Source organism: Tachypleus tridentatus, chromosome 10, assembly GCF_004210375.1.
Source record: "Tachypleus tridentatus isolate NWPU-2018 chromosome 10, ASM421037v1, whole genome shotgun sequence".
In the NCBI taxonomy this organism is placed as follows: domain Eukaryota; kingdom Metazoa; phylum Arthropoda; class Merostomata; order Xiphosura; family Limulidae; genus Tachypleus; species Tachypleus tridentatus.
Window position 1 is genome coordinate 20,931,394 of NC_134834.1, and position 18,829 is coordinate 20,950,222.

The following is an 18,829-nucleotide window of genomic DNA, read 5'->3' on the forward strand; positions in this document are numbered from 1 at the left end:
ACTCTCAATTAGATACAACACACAATATTGAAATAAATAACTTTCTCTCAATTAGATACAACACACAATATTGAAATAAATAACTTTCTCTCAATTAGATACAACACTTAATATTGAAATAAATAACTTACTCTCAATTAGATACAACACACAATATTGATATAAATAACTTACTTTCAATTAGATACAACACACAATATTGAAATAAATAACTCACTCTCAATTAGATACAACACATAATATTGAAATAAATAACTCACTCTCAATTAGATACAACACACAATATTCAAATAAATAACTTACTCTCAATTAGATACAACACACAATATTGAAATAAATAACTTACTCTCAATTAGATACAACACATAATATTGAAATAAATAACTTACTCTCAATTAGATAGAACACATAATATTGAAATAAATAACTTACTCTCAATTAGATACAACACACAATATTGAAATAAATAACTTACTCTCAATTAGATACAACACACAATATTGAAATAAATAACTTATTCTCAATTAGATACAACACACAATATTGAAATAAATAACTTACTCTCAATTAGATACAACACAATATTGAAAAAATAACTTACTCTCAATTAGATACAACACACAATATTGAAATAAATAACTTACTCTCAATTAGATACAACACAAATATTGAAATAAATAACTTACTCTCAATTAGATACAACACACAATATTAAAATAAATAACTTACTCTCAATTGCATACAACACACAATATTCAAATAAATAACTTACTCTCAATTAGATACAATACCCAATATTGAAATAAATAACTTACTCTCAATTAGATACAACACACAATATTGAAATAAATAACTTACTCTCAATTGGATACAACACACAATATTGAAATAAATAACTTACTCTCAATTAGATACAACACACAATATTCAAATAAATAACTTACTCTCAATTAGATACAACACACAATATTGAAATAAATAACTTACTCTCAATTAGATACAACACATAATATTGAAATAAATAACTTACTCTCAATTAGATAGAACACATAATATTGAAATAAATAACTTACTCTCAATTAGATACAACACACAATATTGAAATAAATAACTTACTCTCAATTAGATACAACACACAATATTGAAATAAATAACTTATTCTCAATTAGATACAACACACAATATTGAAATAAATAACTTACTCTCAATTAGATAAAACACAATATTGAAAAAATAACTTACTCTCAATTAGATACAACACACAATATTGAAATAAATAACTTACTCTCAATTAGATACAACGCACAATATTGAAATAAATAATTTACTCTCAATTAGATACAACACACAATATTGAAATAAATAACTTACTCTCAATTAGATACAACACACAATATTGAAATAAATAACTTACTCTCAATTAGATACAACACACAATATTAAAATAAATAACTTACTCTCAATTGCATACAACACACAATATTCAAATAAATAACTTACTCTCAATTAGATACAATACCCAATATTGAAATAAATAACTTACTCTCAATTAGATACAACACACAATATTGAAATAAATAACTTACTCTCAATTGGATACAACACACAATATTGAAATAAATAACTTACTCTCAATTAGATACAACACACAATATTCAAATAAATAACTTACTCTCAATTAGATACAACACACAATATTCAAATAAATAACTTACTCTCAATTAGATACAACACACAATATTCAAATAAATAACTTACTCTCAATTAGATACAACACACAATATTCAAATAAATAACTTACTCTCAATTAGATACAACACACAATATTCAAATAAATAACTTACTCTCAATTGGACACAACACACAATATTCAAATAAATAACTTACTCTCAATTAGACACAACACACAATATTGAAATAAATAACTTACTCTCAATTGGATACAACACACAATATTGAAATAAATAACTTACTCTCAATTAGATACAACACACAATATTCAAATAAATAACTTACTCTCAATTAGATACAACACACAATATTCAAATAAATAACTTACTGTCAATTAGATACAACACACAATATTCAAATAAATAACTTACTCTCAATTAGATACAACACACAATATTGAAATAAATAACTTACTCTCAATTAGATACAACACACAATATTGAAATAAATAACTTACTCTCAATTAGATACAACACACAATATTGAAATAAATAACTTACTCTCAATTAGATACAACACACAATATTGAAATAAATAACTTACTCTCAATTAGATACAACACACAATATTCAAATAAATAACTTACTCTCAATTAGATACAACACACAATATTCAAATAAATAACTTACTCTCAATTAGATACAACACACAATATTCAAATAAATAACTTACTCTCACTTAGATACAACACACAATATTGAAATAAATAACTTACTCTCAGTTAGATACAACACACAATATTGAAATAAATAACTTACTCTCAATTAGATACAACACACAATATTGAAATAAATAACTTACTCTCAATTAGATACAACACACAATATTGAAATAAATAACTTACTCTTAATTAGATACAACGCAAATATTGAAATAAATAACTTACTCTTAATTAGATACAACGCAAATATTGAAATAAATAACTTACTCTTAATTAGATACAACACACAATATTGAAATAAATAACTTACTCTCAATTAGATACAACACACAATATTGAAATAAATAACTTACTCTCAATTAGATACAACACACAATATTGAAATAAATAACTTACTCTCAATTAGATACAACACACAATATTGAAATAAATAACTTACTCTCAATTAGATACAACACACAATATTGAAATAAATAACTTACTCTCAACTAGATACAACACACAATATTCAAATAAATAACTTACTCTCAATTAGATACAACACACAATATTGAAATAAATAACTTACTCTCAATTAGATACAACACACAATATTGAAATAAATAACTTACTCTCAATTAGATACAACACACAATATTCAAATAAATAACTTACTCTCAATTAGATACAACACACAATATTCAAATAAATAACTTACTCTCAATTGTATACAACACACAATATTGAAATAAATAACTTACTCTCAATTAGATACAACACATAATATTGAAATAAATAACTTGTTCTCAATTAGATACAACAAATAATATTGAAATAAATAACTTACTCTCAATTAGATACAACACACAATATTGAAATAAATAACTTACTCTCAATTGCATACAACACACAATATTGAAATAAATAACTTACTCTCAATTAGATACAACACACAATATTGAAATAAATAACTTACTCTCAATTAGATACAACACACAATATTGAAATAAATAACTTACTCTCAATTAGATACAACACACAATATTGAAATAAATAACTTACTCTCAATTAGATACAACACACAATATTGAAATAAATAACTTACTCTCAATTGGATACAACACACAATATTGAAATAAATAACTTACTCTCAATTAGATACAACACACAATATTGAAATAAATAACTTACTCTCAATTAGATACAACACATAATATTTAAATAAATAACTTACTCTCAATTAGATACAACAAATAATATTGAAATAAATAACTTACTCTCAATTAGATACAACACACAATATTGAAATAAATAACTTACTCTGAATTAGATACAACATACAATATTTAAATAAATAACTTACTCTCAATTAGATACAACACATAATATTGAAATAAATAACTTACTCTCAATTAGATACAACACATAATATTAAAATAAATAACTTACTCTGAATTAGATACAACACATAATATTAAAATAAATAACTTACTCTGAATTAGATACAACAAATAATATTGAAATAAATAACTTACTCTCAATTAGATACAACACACAATATTGAAATAAATAACTTACTCTGAATTAGATACAACATACAATATTTAAATAAATAACTTACTCTCAATTAGATACAACACATAATATTGAAATAAATAACTTACTCTCAATTAGATACAACACATAATATTAAAATAAATAACTTACTCTGAATTAGATACAACAAATAATATTGAAAAAGTGGCGTATTTCGTTATTTTAGCTCAAAATGAATAATACAATTCCTATTGATTTACATATTTGTCACTAGATGTCACCTATTGCATACTACGTGTTTTTTTTCTTGTGCAGATAAATACATATCTTCTAAATCCATTCTCGTTACTTCTACTCATGAGAAGACGCTCCCGGGCCCGGCATAGCCAGGTGGTTAAGGCACTCGATTCGTAATCTGAGAGTCACGGGTTCGAATCCCCGTTACACCAAAACATGATCGCTCTTTTAGCTGTGAGGGTGTTGTGATGAAACGGTCAATCTCATTATTTGTTGGTAAAAGAGTATCCCAAGAGTTGGCAGTGGGTGGTGATGACTAGCTGCCTTCTCTCTAGTCTTACACTGCTAAATTAGGGATGGCTAGCGCAGATAGCCCTCGTATAGCTTTGAGCGAAACTTAAAAAACAACAAAAACTATTAGATACACGCTACAGTATATTCTTTTGAAGGACGTCTACTATTCCTTATTTTTAGTGATACGCTATTCTATTTGTATTAATGTATACCTGACCACATTTTGTATATGAATATACGTAACTATTCTTAATACAGGCAGTGATTTGAATTGCTAAGACTATTTCAAAGACCTGATAATATAATGGTTTGACAGTTTTAGTAAGAAATTAGTCAAATTAGTCTCTGGATAAAATAAACCTAAACCTAATATTCTCGGTCCGGCATGGCCAGATGGTTAAGGCGTTCGACTCGTAATCCGAGGGTTGCGGGTTCGAATCCCCAAACCGCCAAACATGCTCGTCCTTTCAACTGCAGGGGCGTAATAAAGCTATGATCAATTCACCGTCTTCGTTGGTAAAAGAATAGTCCAAGAGCTGGCGGTGGGTGGTGATGACTAGTTGTCTTTCACTACAAAATTAATGCGGGTAGCCCTAGTTTGACTTTGCGCAAGATTCATAAAACAAACAACAAAACTTATACTCTCTTACTTCGTTTTTTTAAAGCTGGAAATTGATTGTTTTGCGTACATTGGCGAACTTCATGGTTATCATTCTCCTAGCGTCGAGTGCATACGCGGTCGTTTTAGTTGTTCAACGATCGCAAGAACCTGAGTCCGAGTCCACCTGGTGGCGGCAAAATGAAGTGAGTATTTTTGTCAAAGTATAAGTAGTACTGTATGCTCCGCGTACAAAGGGTTTGTTCGTTCGCACTTATTAGCATATGATACTGTTCTGTTATTCTGTCATACCTTAAAACATCATATCATATACGTGTCATCAGATGTTTCAGATTATTAAGTTACACTCTGTAACGTTTGTTGTCATATTGTAAACTAGTGACTTACTCCGGCTTACGAATGGTATCTGGTACTATACCTGGACCTAGTAGCAAGATTTCTCTTGTATTCGAAAGTTTTTCTTTAAAAATATTTCTATTTTACGTGTTTGATGTGAAGACAGTAGGTCAGTGGGAGTTATTGATTTTACCATAAAATGGAGTTTCGTATGTGTTACCAGAAATTAAACATTGTGTGTTTTGAAACGATGTAAAAAAAAAATCCACCAATGAAAGCTATCGAAACTGTTGTGAAATCAATATAAGTAACCCTTACAGGTGACGTTCGTCGTTTCGTCCATTTCGGTCATCTATCCAAATCTGTTTGAACTGATCGGTTTGATTGAGCAGTATCATCCACGGGTACAGCTACGGTGGCAACTTGCCCGGTAAGTTGTCAGGTTTCGTATGTGTGTATGTAAATTGTCAGGTTTCATGATTGTAATTTGTCAGATTTCGTTTATTTACAGTACAGTGAAAAGCTTAAATTTTAGGCTACTTTCAAAGAACAATGGAAGGTAAAATACAGGAAAAACATCAAAGTTTTATTAATTTTAATATTTTGTACAAAAGAAACTCAGTATATGTGCTTGAGTTCTGCAAAGAGATAATATTTTGTGTCCCCTTTTGCTTTAATAACTGGAGACAGTGTCTCGGGCATTGCTGTAACATATGTTATCAAAGTGTCCATTAGGATTTTACTTCAAATGTCTCTAATACACTCTCATAAAGTTTCTTTGGAAGTAATTTTTTTTATTCTTCAAGCCTTTGATCTGTCAAATCCCAGACAGATCTGCTCAATTGGGTTGAGACTGGGACTCTGTGAGGACCATTGTGAGGAGTAAATAATTTATGCATAGATTGGACGAGAATTTGGGGTCACTATTTTCTTGGTTGTAGTACTTTTTCTGTCATCTAGTACCTGGTCGTTCATCTCATGCATGACATCAGTGATATTCTTCCTTCTGTTCTGAAGGCTGTATAAACAAAGATACTTAACATCAGTTTAGGTGTTCTACATCTTTATTATCTATTTTCAAATTTACGTGTCTCGGTCTCGCGATCTATGGTGTACTTGACAGTGTTTATGGAGCATTGCAAATCTGCAGTACTTTGTTGAGAGTCCAACCAGCATCACGTAAAGCTTTAGAACAAATTTTCTGTTCTGTTGACAATTTTCTACGCTTTTTGGGACTGTGACGTCACAACAGAACTTGATAAAAATAGTGTTTATCACTATCTGTTAATGTTTATTTGTGAGGTGATGTTAAATTGATTTCTTCTGGTATATACCGGTACCATATTCCAGCTTATTTCTATATAGTTAAGACACTGCATGGAGTACCAACTGCTATTTCACACACTAAATTTGAACAGTATATTCATTCAAGTAGAATCCTTATGACAAGCCCTTGGTACAAGTATCTGTGAATTCTAAATAATGATAAATATTCTCGCCCTGGTTCATTGAATTGTCAACAGGGGGCGGTGAAGCTTTACCATAGTGTTGATATATACATTTTGTAATGACACGGAAGAATTAGCCTCAAAACATGGAATAATGTTCTCTTGTTTTAACACTTTTACACAATACTGTAAGTTGCCAAGTTTCATGTATTTATAATTTGCCAGGTTTTGGGTATTTAAGTTGCTTGGTTTCATGTGAGTGTAGGTTGCCAGGTTTCATTTGTTAGTATGTATGTAATTAGCCAAGTTTATGTGTGTAATATGCCATGTTACGTGTGTTAAGTTGACAGGTTTCATATGTTTGTTAGTTGTCAGATTTCATGTGTGTGGTGTGTAAGTTGCCACGTCTCGTGTGTATAATTTATCATCTTCCGTGTGTCTCTACAACTCTTTCACGGCCTCGTTCATGAATAAACAACTCTCCCAGTGTCAGGTTTACTTTTAGTTATGTGCTTTAATATTTTCTTACTTATTTGAAAGCTTAAACCAGTAAATATTTAAACTGAAATACATTTCTTCGTTGTGGTATCAAACTCATCCACAGTTTTCAGGGTTAAAACCAAGGTTATATAGCGTGTCTCGTATAAACCCATGGCAGTGAAGCAGGAAATTATGTCTGCGTGATGAAAATATAAATCAGCTTCATAGCATATTTATAAATATGACTTAATTGTTTTGAATTTCGCACAAAGCTACAGGAGGGCGCTCTGCGCTAGCCGTCCCCCTAAATATGACTTAATTGTTTTTGTTTGTTTTGAATTTCGCACAAAGCTACACGAGGGCTATCTGCGCTAGCCGTCCCTAATTTAGCAGTGTAAGACTAGAGGGAAGGCAGCTAGTCATCACCACTCACCGCCAACTCTTGGGCTACTCTTTTACCAACGAATAGTGGGATTGACCGCACATTATAACGCCCCCATGATTAAAAGGGCAAGCATGTTTTGGTGCGACGGGAATTCGAACCCGCGACTATATAATAAATAGACCTATAATTGTTTTATTTTCTTTCACAAGAAATAGTGACGTTTGATGAACAGTCAACTGTTGTATTTACTTATATTTTTATAATAACCTCTAATTTTAAAACTTGTGTTATTAAAAGTTGATATATTGGCAAAGGTTCTTTTTCTTCTGGTGTTTGTCTGTTCCACTGCCATCTCTCCCCCTAGTGGTTCGGTAGTACATCTTCAGGCTTATGATGCTAAAAATCAGATTTCAAAACTTGTGGTGGGCAGAACACAGGTAGCCCATTGTGTATGATTGCACTAAATTGCAACCAAACCAAAATAATTTATTTGCGACTCCTCGAGGGTTAAGTGGTAAAATATGGCGGCTCTTAATGCTAAAATATCTGGTTTCAGTATCTGACATGGACTTATAACGGTTCGATTTGTTTTGAATTTCGCGCAAAGCTAGTCGAGGGCTATCTGTGCTAGTCGTCCCTAATTTAGCAGTGTAAGACTAGAGGAAAAGCAGCTAGTCATCACCACCCACTGCCAACTCTTGGGCTACTCTTTTACCAACGAATAGTGGGATTGACTGTCACATTATAACGCCCCCACGACTGAAAGGGCGAGCATGTTTGGCGCGACGGGGATGCGAACCCGCGACCCTCAGATTACGAGTTGCACGCCTTAACACGCTTGGTCTGCCGGGCCCTTCTTGACTTAAACTAATAACATTGGTGACATGAAACCGCCCTATAATCACTGGGGAAATGTTAGCAAATAATGAAAAACAAACAATATACCCCTGTATATATGCTTTCTTTGCAGTTACGTAGAGCGAGGTCGTGAAAACAACAATCAGTAATCTTGATTCCGTTATAACGCCCGCTAGGTGCAACCGTCCTGCGTTATTTAAGTTCAGAGGAAATACTGACAGCTATAAATATATAAATATTTTACACGATAAATCGTCCAATAGGACGATCTTGCCTCGTAATACGCAACTACACCGATGATGTCAGTGAAGGCGCTCTCTTGGAAAACAGGATTTGCGTCCATCATAAGCCTAAATGTAGTAAATAAAACAATCATATGGTAAGTGTGCGTTCGTGTTTACGCGAGCGTGAATAAAACGTGAAGGAAGAACAACGTTTAACAATTAGAAAATCCAGTTAACACTAATCTCCTTATCGTAATTAGAATTATATAAACAAATCTATTGTTTAATTCTGTTTGTATTTTATACATACGTAGGCGAACAGTTTTCTCAAACCTGTTTTATTTACAGATTCATTTATCTGAAATTTTATAAATGACAAAATTATAACCAGTTTACCAGATATGATTTTGTAAGATCTGGTAACTCATAATTGATTAATTTATGCTGTTCCATCAGTTAAATATGTATTTTATAAATTAACCAGATGAAAACGTCTGACAGTTACATTCGTAAATAGCGTGGCCCGGCATGGCCAAGCGTGTTAAGGCGTGCGACTCGTAATCCGAGGGTCGCGGGTTCGCATCCCAGTCGCACCAAACATGCTCGCCCTTTCAGCCGTGGGGGCGTTATAATGTGACGGTCAATCCCACTATTCGTTGGTAAAAGAGTAGCCCAAGAGTTGGCGGTGAGTGGTGATGACTAGCTGCCTTCCCTCTAGTCTTACACTGCTAAATTAGGGACGGCTAGCACAGATAGCCCTCGAGTAGCTTTGTGCGAATTTCCAAAACATATATAAACATATATCTATACATCGGAAAAAGCGAGGTTTTGTGCGAGAAACTTGCCCTTGTAAATACTAAGGCCCTTCTCATGATATTATGTTATATATTAATATTGTTTGTATTTTTCCAATGATAATTCAGTGAAATTCATTTCGAATGTGTTTCTTACAATATCTTTCCCTTTCATAATAAATATTCATATAATACAAATCTGTATTTTTTATACAGGATTCTGGTGTTGTACCTACTAAATCTGTACACCCTCATCTTCGCTCTGTTTGGTAAAGTTGACAAAATGGTAAGTAGAATTTGTTATGTAAACTGTGATAAATCAGCGAAGCATGCTCTCTGTAGGTATGTTATAATACATTCAAGGGCTCAGAAGAGTGGTTTGGTTTGGTTTTGAATTTCGCGCAATGCTACACAAGGCCTATCTGCGCTAGCCTCTCCTAATTTAACAGTGTAAGACTAGAGGAAAGGCAACTAGTAGTCATCACGACCCACCGCCAACTCTTTGGCTACTCTTTTACCAAGTGAGATTGGCCGTCACATTATAACGCCCCGCGGCTGAAAGGGCGAGCATGTTTGGTGTGACGGAGATTCGAACCCGCGACCCTCGGATTACTAGTCGAGTGCCTTAACCACCTGGCCATGCCGGGCCCTCAGAGAAGCGAAAAACCCAAATTTGGCGTAATAAACGGAAGTGTGTCAAAGTAGTTCATTAATCTGGGCAAGATGTTTGAATATATATATGAATTACATATTACTGATAAGATGAGTTCGTCCTGTTTCAAACTTCGGATCCTGTAAAACATTTAAACAAATTGAAACTAATGAGAAATATCTTTCCAACGAAATAATTATAGATTTCAGTGATGTCGAGAAAACCCACTTGTAGAGAAATATTTATGTAAAAACAGCTCGTTTAGGTTGAGAAAATATTTTACGTAGAGGAGCGAAGAACGTTTCGACCTTCTTCGGTCATCGTCAGGTTCACAAAGAAAGAAAGAGGTAACTGACCGGAAGCTGACCACATGTTTGGAAGAGGTTGTGTAACTGAGTGTCGGAATGTAGAGGGCGGTGTTAGATGTTTGAATATATAATTTTATATTATTTATTTTATTAGTTTTAATATAGGTATAAAGGCGTTCCTTTATATTGGTTTATTTTGGGTTCAAGTTGTTGTATAAGTAAGGCTTCTTTAATTTTGCGTTTGTTTATGTTTGTTTCTTTATTTACTATTTGAGTGTTTTCTATGGTTATGCTGTGTTTATTTGACTTGCAGTGTTCGAAAACGTGAGAAGGTGACTTTTTTAAACATGTGGTCAGCTTCCGGTCAGTTACCTCTTTCTTTCTTTGTGAACCTGACGATGACCGAAGAAGGTCGAAACGTTCTTCGCTCCTCTACGTAAAATATTTTCTCAACCTAAACGAGCTGTTTTTACATAAATATTTCTCTACAAGTGGGTTTTCTCGACATCACTGAAATCTATAATTATTTCGTTGGAAAGATATTTCTCATTAGTTTCAATTTGTTTAAATGTTTTACAGGATCCGAAGTTTGAAACAGGACGAACTCATCTTATCAGTAATATGTAATTCATATATATATTCAAACATCTTGCCCAGATTAATGAACTACTTTGACACACTTCCGTTTATTACGCCAAATTTGGGTTTTTCGCTTCTCTGAGGGCCCGGCATGGCCAGGTGGTTAAGGCACTCGACTAGTAATCCGAGGGTCGCGGGTTCGAATCTCCGTCACACCAAACATGCTCGCCCTTTCAGCCGCGGGGCGTTATAATGTGACGGCCAATCTCACTTGGTAAAAGAGTAGCCAAAGAGTTGGCGGTGGGTCGTGATGACTACTAGTTGCCTTTCCTCTAGTCTTACACTGTTAAATTAGGAGAGGCTAGCGCAGATAGGCCTTGTGTAGCATTGCGCGAAATTCAAAACCAAACCAAACCACTCTTCTGAGCCCTTGAATGTATTATAACATACCTACAGAGAGCATGCTTCGCTGATTTATCACAGTTTACATAACAAATTCTACTTACCATTTTGTCAACTTTACCAAACAGAGCGAAGATGAGGGTGTACAGATTTAGTAGGTACAACACCAGAATCCTGTATAAAAAATACAGATTTGTATTATATGAATATTTATTATGAAAGGGAAAGATATTGTAAGAAACACATTCGAAATGAATTTCACTGAATTATCATTGGAAAAATACAAACAATATTAATATATAACATAATATCATGAGAAGGGCCTTAGTATTTACAAGGGCAAGTTTCTCGCACAAAACCTCGCTTTTTCCGATGTATAGATATATGTTTATATATGTTTTGGAAATTCGCACAAAGCTACTCGAGGGCTATCTGTGCTAGCCGTCCCTAATTTAGCAGTGTAAGACTAGAGGGAAGGCAGCTAGTCATCACCACTCACCGCCAACTCTTGGGCTACTCTTTTACCAACGAATAGTGGGATTGACCGCACATTATAACGCCCCCATGATTAAAAGGGCAAGCATGTTTTGGTGCGACGGGAATTCGAACCCGCGACTATATAATAAATAGACCTATAATTGTTTTATTTTCTTTCACAAGAAATAGTGACGTTTGATGAACAGTCAACTGTTGTATTTACTTATATTTTTATAATAACCTCTAATTTTAAAACTTGTGTTATTAAAAGTTGATATATTGGCAAAGGTTCTTTTTCTTCTGGTGTTTGTCTGTTCCACTGCCATCTCTCCCCTAGTGGTTCGGTAGTACATCTTCAGGCTTATGATGCTAAAAATCAGATTTCAAAACTTGTGGTGGGCAGAACACAGGTAGCCCATTGTGTATGATTGCACTAAATTGCAACCAAACCAAAATAATTTATTTGCGACTCCTCGAGGGTTAAGTGGTAAAATATGGCGGCTCTTAATGCTAAAATATCTGGTTTCAGTATCTGACATGGACTTATAACGGTTCGATTTGTTTTGAATTTCGCGCAAAGCTAGTCGAGGGCTATCTGTGCTAGTCGTCCCTAATTTAGCAGTGTAAGACTAGAGGAAAAGCAGCTAGTCATCACCACCCACTGCCAACTCTTGGGCTACTCTTTTACCAACGAATAGTGGGATTGACTGTCACATTATAACGCCCCCACGACTGAAAGGGCGAGCATGTTTGGCGCGACGGGGATGCGAACCCGCGACCCTCAGATTACGAGTTGCACGCCTTAACACGCTTGGTCTGCCGGGCCCTTCTTGACTTAAACTAATAACATTGGTGACATGAAACCGCCCTATAATCACTGGGGGAAATGTTAGCAAATAATGAAAAACAAACAATATACCCCTGTATATATGCTTTCTTTGCAGTTACGTAGAGCGAGGTCGTGAAAACAACAATCAGTAATCTTGATTCCGTTATAACGCCCGCTAGGTGCAACCGTCCTGCGTTATTTAAGTTCAGAGGAAATACTGACAGCTATAAATATATAAATATTTTACACGATAAATCGTCCAATAGGACGATCTTGCCTCGTAATACGCAACTACACCGATGATGTCAGTGAAGGCGCTCTCTTGGAAAACAGGATTTGCGTCCATCATAAGCCTAAATGTAGTAAATAAAACAATCATATGGTAAGTGTGCGTTCGTGTTTACGCGAGCGTGAATAAAACGTGAAGGAAGAACAACGTTTAACAATTAGAAAATCCAGTTAACACTAATCTCCTTATCGTAATTAGAATTATATAAACAAATCTATTGTTTAATTCTGTTTGTATTTTATACATACGTAGGCGAACAGTTTTCTCAAACCTGTTTTATTTACAGATTCATTTATCTGAAATTTTATAAATGACAAAATTATAACCAGTTTACCAGATATGATTTTGTAAGATCTGGTAACTCATAATTGATTAATTTATGCTGTTCCATCAGTTAAATATGTATTTTATAAATTAACCAGATGAAAACGTCTGACAGTTACATTCGTAAATAGCGTGGCCCGGCATGGCCAAGCGTGTTAAGGCGTGCGACTCGTAATCCGAGGGTCGCGGGTTCGCATCCCAGTCGCACCAAACATGCTCGCCCTTTCAGCCGTGGGGGCGTTATAATGTGACGGTCAATCCCACTATTCGTTGGTAAAAGAGTAGCCCAAGAGTTGGCGGTGGGTAGTGATGACTAGCTGCCTTCCCTCTAGTCTTACACTGCTAAATTAGGGACGGCTAGCACAGATAGCCCTCGAGTAGCTTTGTGCGAATTTCCAAAACATATATAAACATATATCTATACATCGGAAAAAGCGAGGTTTTGTGCGAGAAACTTGCCCTTGTAAATACTAAGGCCCTTCTCATGATATTATGTTATATATTAATATTGTTTGTATTTTTCCAATGATAATTCAGTGAAATTCATTTCGAATGTGTTTCTTACAATATCTTTCCCTTTCATAATAAATATTCATATAATACAAATCTGTATTTTTTATACAGGATTCTGGTGTTGTACCTACTAAATCTGTACACCCTCATCTTCGCTCTGTTTGGTAAAGTTGACAAAATGGTAAGTAGAATTTGTTATGTAAACTGTGATAAATCAGCGAAGCATGCTCTCTGTAGGTATGTTATAATACATTCAAGGGCTCAGAAGAGTGGTTTGGTTTGGTTTTGAATTTCGCGCAATGCTACACAAGGCCTATCTGCGCTAGCCTCTCCTAATTTAACAGTGTAAGACTAGAGGAAAGGCAACTAGTAGTCATCACGACCCACCGCCAACTCTTTGGCTACTCTTTTACCAAGTGAGATTGGCCGTCACATTATAACGCCCCGCGGCTGAAAGGGCGAGCATGTTTGGTGTGACGGAGATTCGAACCCGCGACCCTCGGATTACTAGTCGAGTGCCTTAACCACCTGGCCATGCCGGGCCCTCAGAGAAGCGAAAAAACCCAAATTTGGCGTAATAAACGGAAGTGTGTCAAAGTAGTTCATTAATCTGGGCAAGATGTTTGAATATATATATGAATTACATATTACTGATAAGATGAGTTCGTCCTGTTTCAAACTTCGGATCCTGTAAAACATTTAAACAAATTGAAACTAATGAGAAATATCTTTCCAACGAAATAATTATAGATTTCAGTGATGTCGAGAAAACCCACTTGTAGAGAAATATTTATGTAAAAACAGCTCGTTTAGGTTGAGAAAATATTTTACGTAGAGGAGCGAAGAACGTTTCGACCTTCTTCGGTCATCGTCAGGTTCACAAAGAAAGAAAGAGGTAACTGACCGGAAGCTGACCACATGTTTAAAAAAAAGTCACCTTCTCACGTTTTCGAACACTGCAAGTCAAATAAACACAGCATAACCATAGAAAACACTCAAATAGTAAATAAAGAAACAAACATAAACAAACGCAAAATTAAAGAAGCCTTACTTATACAACAACTTGAACCCAAAATAAACCAATATAAAGGAACGCCTTTATACCTATATTAAAACTAATAAAATAAATAATATAAAATTATATATTCAAACATCTAACACCGCCCTCTACATTCCGACACTCAGTTACACAACCTCTTCCAAACATGTGGTCAGCTTCCGGTCAGTTACCTCTTTCTTTCTTTGTGAACCTGACGATGACCAAAGAAGGTCGAAACGTTCTTCGCTCTTCTACGTAAAATATTTTCTCAATCCAAACGAACCGTGTTTGCATATATAATTATAGATTTGTTTTCTTAACGTTGTATTTCTTAACCGGGTAAGTTTCACATAATTCATGCTCCTAACAGTATCTTACGATACGCGTACTTTAAAATTCAGTTAAATAACAATCTAACCGAAATATTTTTTAAAAATACATTATTTTTTTTCAACATATACGTTGTTTTTATTACTTATAATCAGTATACAAAACGATTGTTTAAAAAAAAACACCACTGAATCCACGAGTTTCTTTTCCAAACTGAGGCCTAACATGACAAGGTGGTTAGGGCGACTGACTCATAATCTGAGGGTTACGGGCTCGATTTCCCATCCCACAAAACATGCTCTCCCTTTCAGCCGTGATACGTTATAATGTAACCATTAATCCCACTATTAATTGGTAAAAATAGTCCAAGTAGGCGCTGACTAGCTGTCCTCACCCTAGTCTTTCACTGCTAAATTACGGGCGGTTAACGGAGATATCTCTCGTGTAGCTTTACGCGAAGTTCAAAACAAAACCAGAACTTTTTAAAGTGTTATGATAAAGATGGGGCACGGAAGAAATTCAGTGTAGTTATGTTTAACGTATTAAAAATCACCATGAAAGAATATATGATAATCCAGTGAAATTACGGATAAAGTACAGCAGGGGCGTAGATTTTTTTTACACTCAATGGGGGGATGATTTTTTACAACCACTTATGTGAACTGTTCAATTTGCAAATTGGTAATCTCTGATTACGTGAGCCTGAAAGCTGTAAACATGCAGTCACAGAGTAATCTTGTTACCACGATACTTGCATGTATACTTAGGCCTACTGACTGACACTTACGAACTGTCGCTTAGATCGAAAAGCTTAAAAGCACGCCTATATTAAAGATGTACATTTCGGCTACTGAAAAACCCTACATCTAGGCCTAATTATGTAATTCGATTGGTGAGAACACGAGAATCACAAGAACAAACACACAATTTGTAGGCCTGTGATGCAATAAAACAATTCAACAGACCAAACTGTAGGGGGGATGATTGTATGCATCATACCCCCCACCTAAAATGAAGTGGGGATGTATACCCCCATCCCCCAGGATCTACGTCCCTGAAGTACTGTAATAAAGACATGGATACTAAACTTTGTTCAGAGTGATTGAATTTTTCGTTTTTTTTTCGAGAAAAGCTATCTTAGGCTATCTGTTGTGTTCACCTCTGGGAATTGTAGGACTTTAGCGTTAGAAGCCCGTAGACTTATCGCTCTGTGTGTGTATGTATGTAAGGTTGGGAGTAAATTACCATTAATAAGGTGAATGCTTGAGTAGCATTTATTTTTCAAATAATAAAATAAACTTTAGTGTACTACTTTACAATTGAACTTTGTTGTAATTCAATGTGGCGAATTTTAGTATATCTCCCCTTTTGTGTATTTTTGTTGTTTTCAGACAACTGCGTTGTTCGAGTTAAAAGCAAACCTCACCACAATGTTAGAGCAAACCCCCGTTTTCTCAACTTTCGTAATAACACAGACGGAATTATACTCTACTTTGAACAGAACGCTGATGGAGCCTTCTCGGGACCTTGTTGGCCTGTCTTTAGAACTCTCTGAACCAGAACTGGATCGTGACCAGACTCACGTGGACACGTGCAATATTGCATTGCTGGTTAATTGTACAACTGTTCTTCTTCCGTGGTTACGAAATTATTTTGGAAAGGAGAAATTGAATTTCTCAGAAAATATAGACCTTCCTTTGTCAGGAAACGAAACTCGGGCTAAAACCTACTTCAGTGACGACGACGGGTTTAGCAATAAAACTGATTTATTGAGCCTCGAAAGAGAAAACGAAACAACTGAATGGTTCGTTGTCTTCAATGGAACCAATACATCCGTTCTGATAAACTCCACAGAGGATAATCAGTGGAACTTACCAATCGCAGTCCTCTTGACCTCTAATAATCAAACCGGCGCTCTGAATCAAACTTTCGAAACTTTTTCTGAAAGCGCTAACGTTTCACAAAAACGTAATATGTTATCTCTGCTAAATACCACTTTGTGGCAGTGGCTGCCTGTCAACAGTTCAGACTTAGATACCAGCGTGCCTGATTCTTTAGAAAACTGTTTGAAGTTAATATCAGATTGCGTAACTCACACTAAAGAATATGATGGTTTGGTATCGTCTTCAACTTCGACAGGCCCTTATTTGACGAACGTTAATAACCAAACAAGTAATACCACAGAAGTGTCACCAGGGGACTCCGAGCTCCCTACAACTTCCACTATATCAGACTGCGGTGGTATGGATTGCATGTCTGACCACAACGAACAGACCTCCAAAAGTGTGAGCCAGGAAGTGTCGACATTCACGACGAAGTGTGAGGGAAAGGATTGTGATGGTGAAGAAGATATTGTAAGGCTTATTCTCCATGGTGACGACTCCATTAAAGAACAAATTAGGAAATTATGCTGGGAGACTATGTTTGGACAGGTAAACAGTTAACGTACTTGTTAGTGGTAAAATAAGCATGGTTAATATTATAAGTAAATAAACAACGTACTTGTTAGTGGTCAAAATAAACATGGTTAATATTGCAAGTAAATAAACAACGTACTTGTTAGTGGTAAAATAAACATGGTTAATATTGCAAGTAAATAAACAACGTACTTGTTAGTGGTAAAATAAACATGGTTAATATTATAAGTAAATAAACAACGTACTTGTTAGTGGTAAAATAAACATGGTTAATATTGCAAGTAAATAAACAACATACTTGTTAGTGGTAAAATAAACATGGTTAATATTATAAGTAAATAAACAACGCACTTGTTAGCGGTAAAATAAACATGGTTAATATTGCAAATAAATAAACAACGTACTTGTTAGTGGTAAAATAAACATGGTTAATATTGCAAGTAAATAAACAACATACTTGTTAGTGGTAAAATAAACATGGTTGATATTATAAGTAAATAAACAACGCACTTGTTAGTGGTAAAATAAACATGGTTAATATTGCAAATAAATAAACAACGTACTTGTTAGTGGTAAAATAAACATGGTTAATATTGCAAGTAAATAAACAACGTACTTGTTAGTGGTAAAATACACATGGTTAATATTATAAGTAAATAAACGACGTACTTGTTAGTGGTAAAATAAACATGGTTAATATTGCAAGTAAATAAACAACGTACTTGTTAGTGGTAATGGTTTATTTTACAAGTAAGTAAACACTAACAATCAATAAGGCCCGGCATAGCCAACTGTGTTAAGGCGTGTGACGCGTAATCCGAGGGTCGCGGGTTCGTATCCCCGTCGCGCCAAACATGCTCGCCCTTTTACTCGTGGGGGCTTTATAATGTGACGATTAATCCCACTATTCGTTGATAAAAGAGTAGAACAAGAGTTAGCGATGGGTGGTGATGACTAGCTGCCTTCCTTCCAGTCTTACACTGCTAAATTAGGGACGGTTAGCGCAGATAGCCTGGAATAGCTTTGCGCAAAATTCCAAAAACAAACATATTATATCAGAACACAACTAAAATAAGTAAACAATCATT

General features: G+C 34.5%; 1 protein-coding gene across 1 annotated transcript in view; it reads left to right on the top strand.

The window, feature by feature from the left end:
- Positions 1-18,829, top strand: part of LOC143228851 (transmembrane channel-like protein 1) — a 77,854-nt gene that overhangs the window by 28,846 nt on the left and 30,179 nt on the right. The window contains exons 11-14 of the mRNA XM_076460246.1: positions 5,104-5,242; positions 5,714-5,823; positions 9,799-9,868; positions 16,716-17,756. Coding sequence (XP_076316361.1) covers positions 5,104-5,242; positions 5,714-5,823; positions 9,799-9,868; positions 16,716-17,756 — 1,360 coding nt within the window. The remainder of the gene's footprint in view (positions 1-5,103; positions 5,243-5,713; positions 5,824-9,798; positions 9,869-16,715; positions 17,757-18,829) is intronic.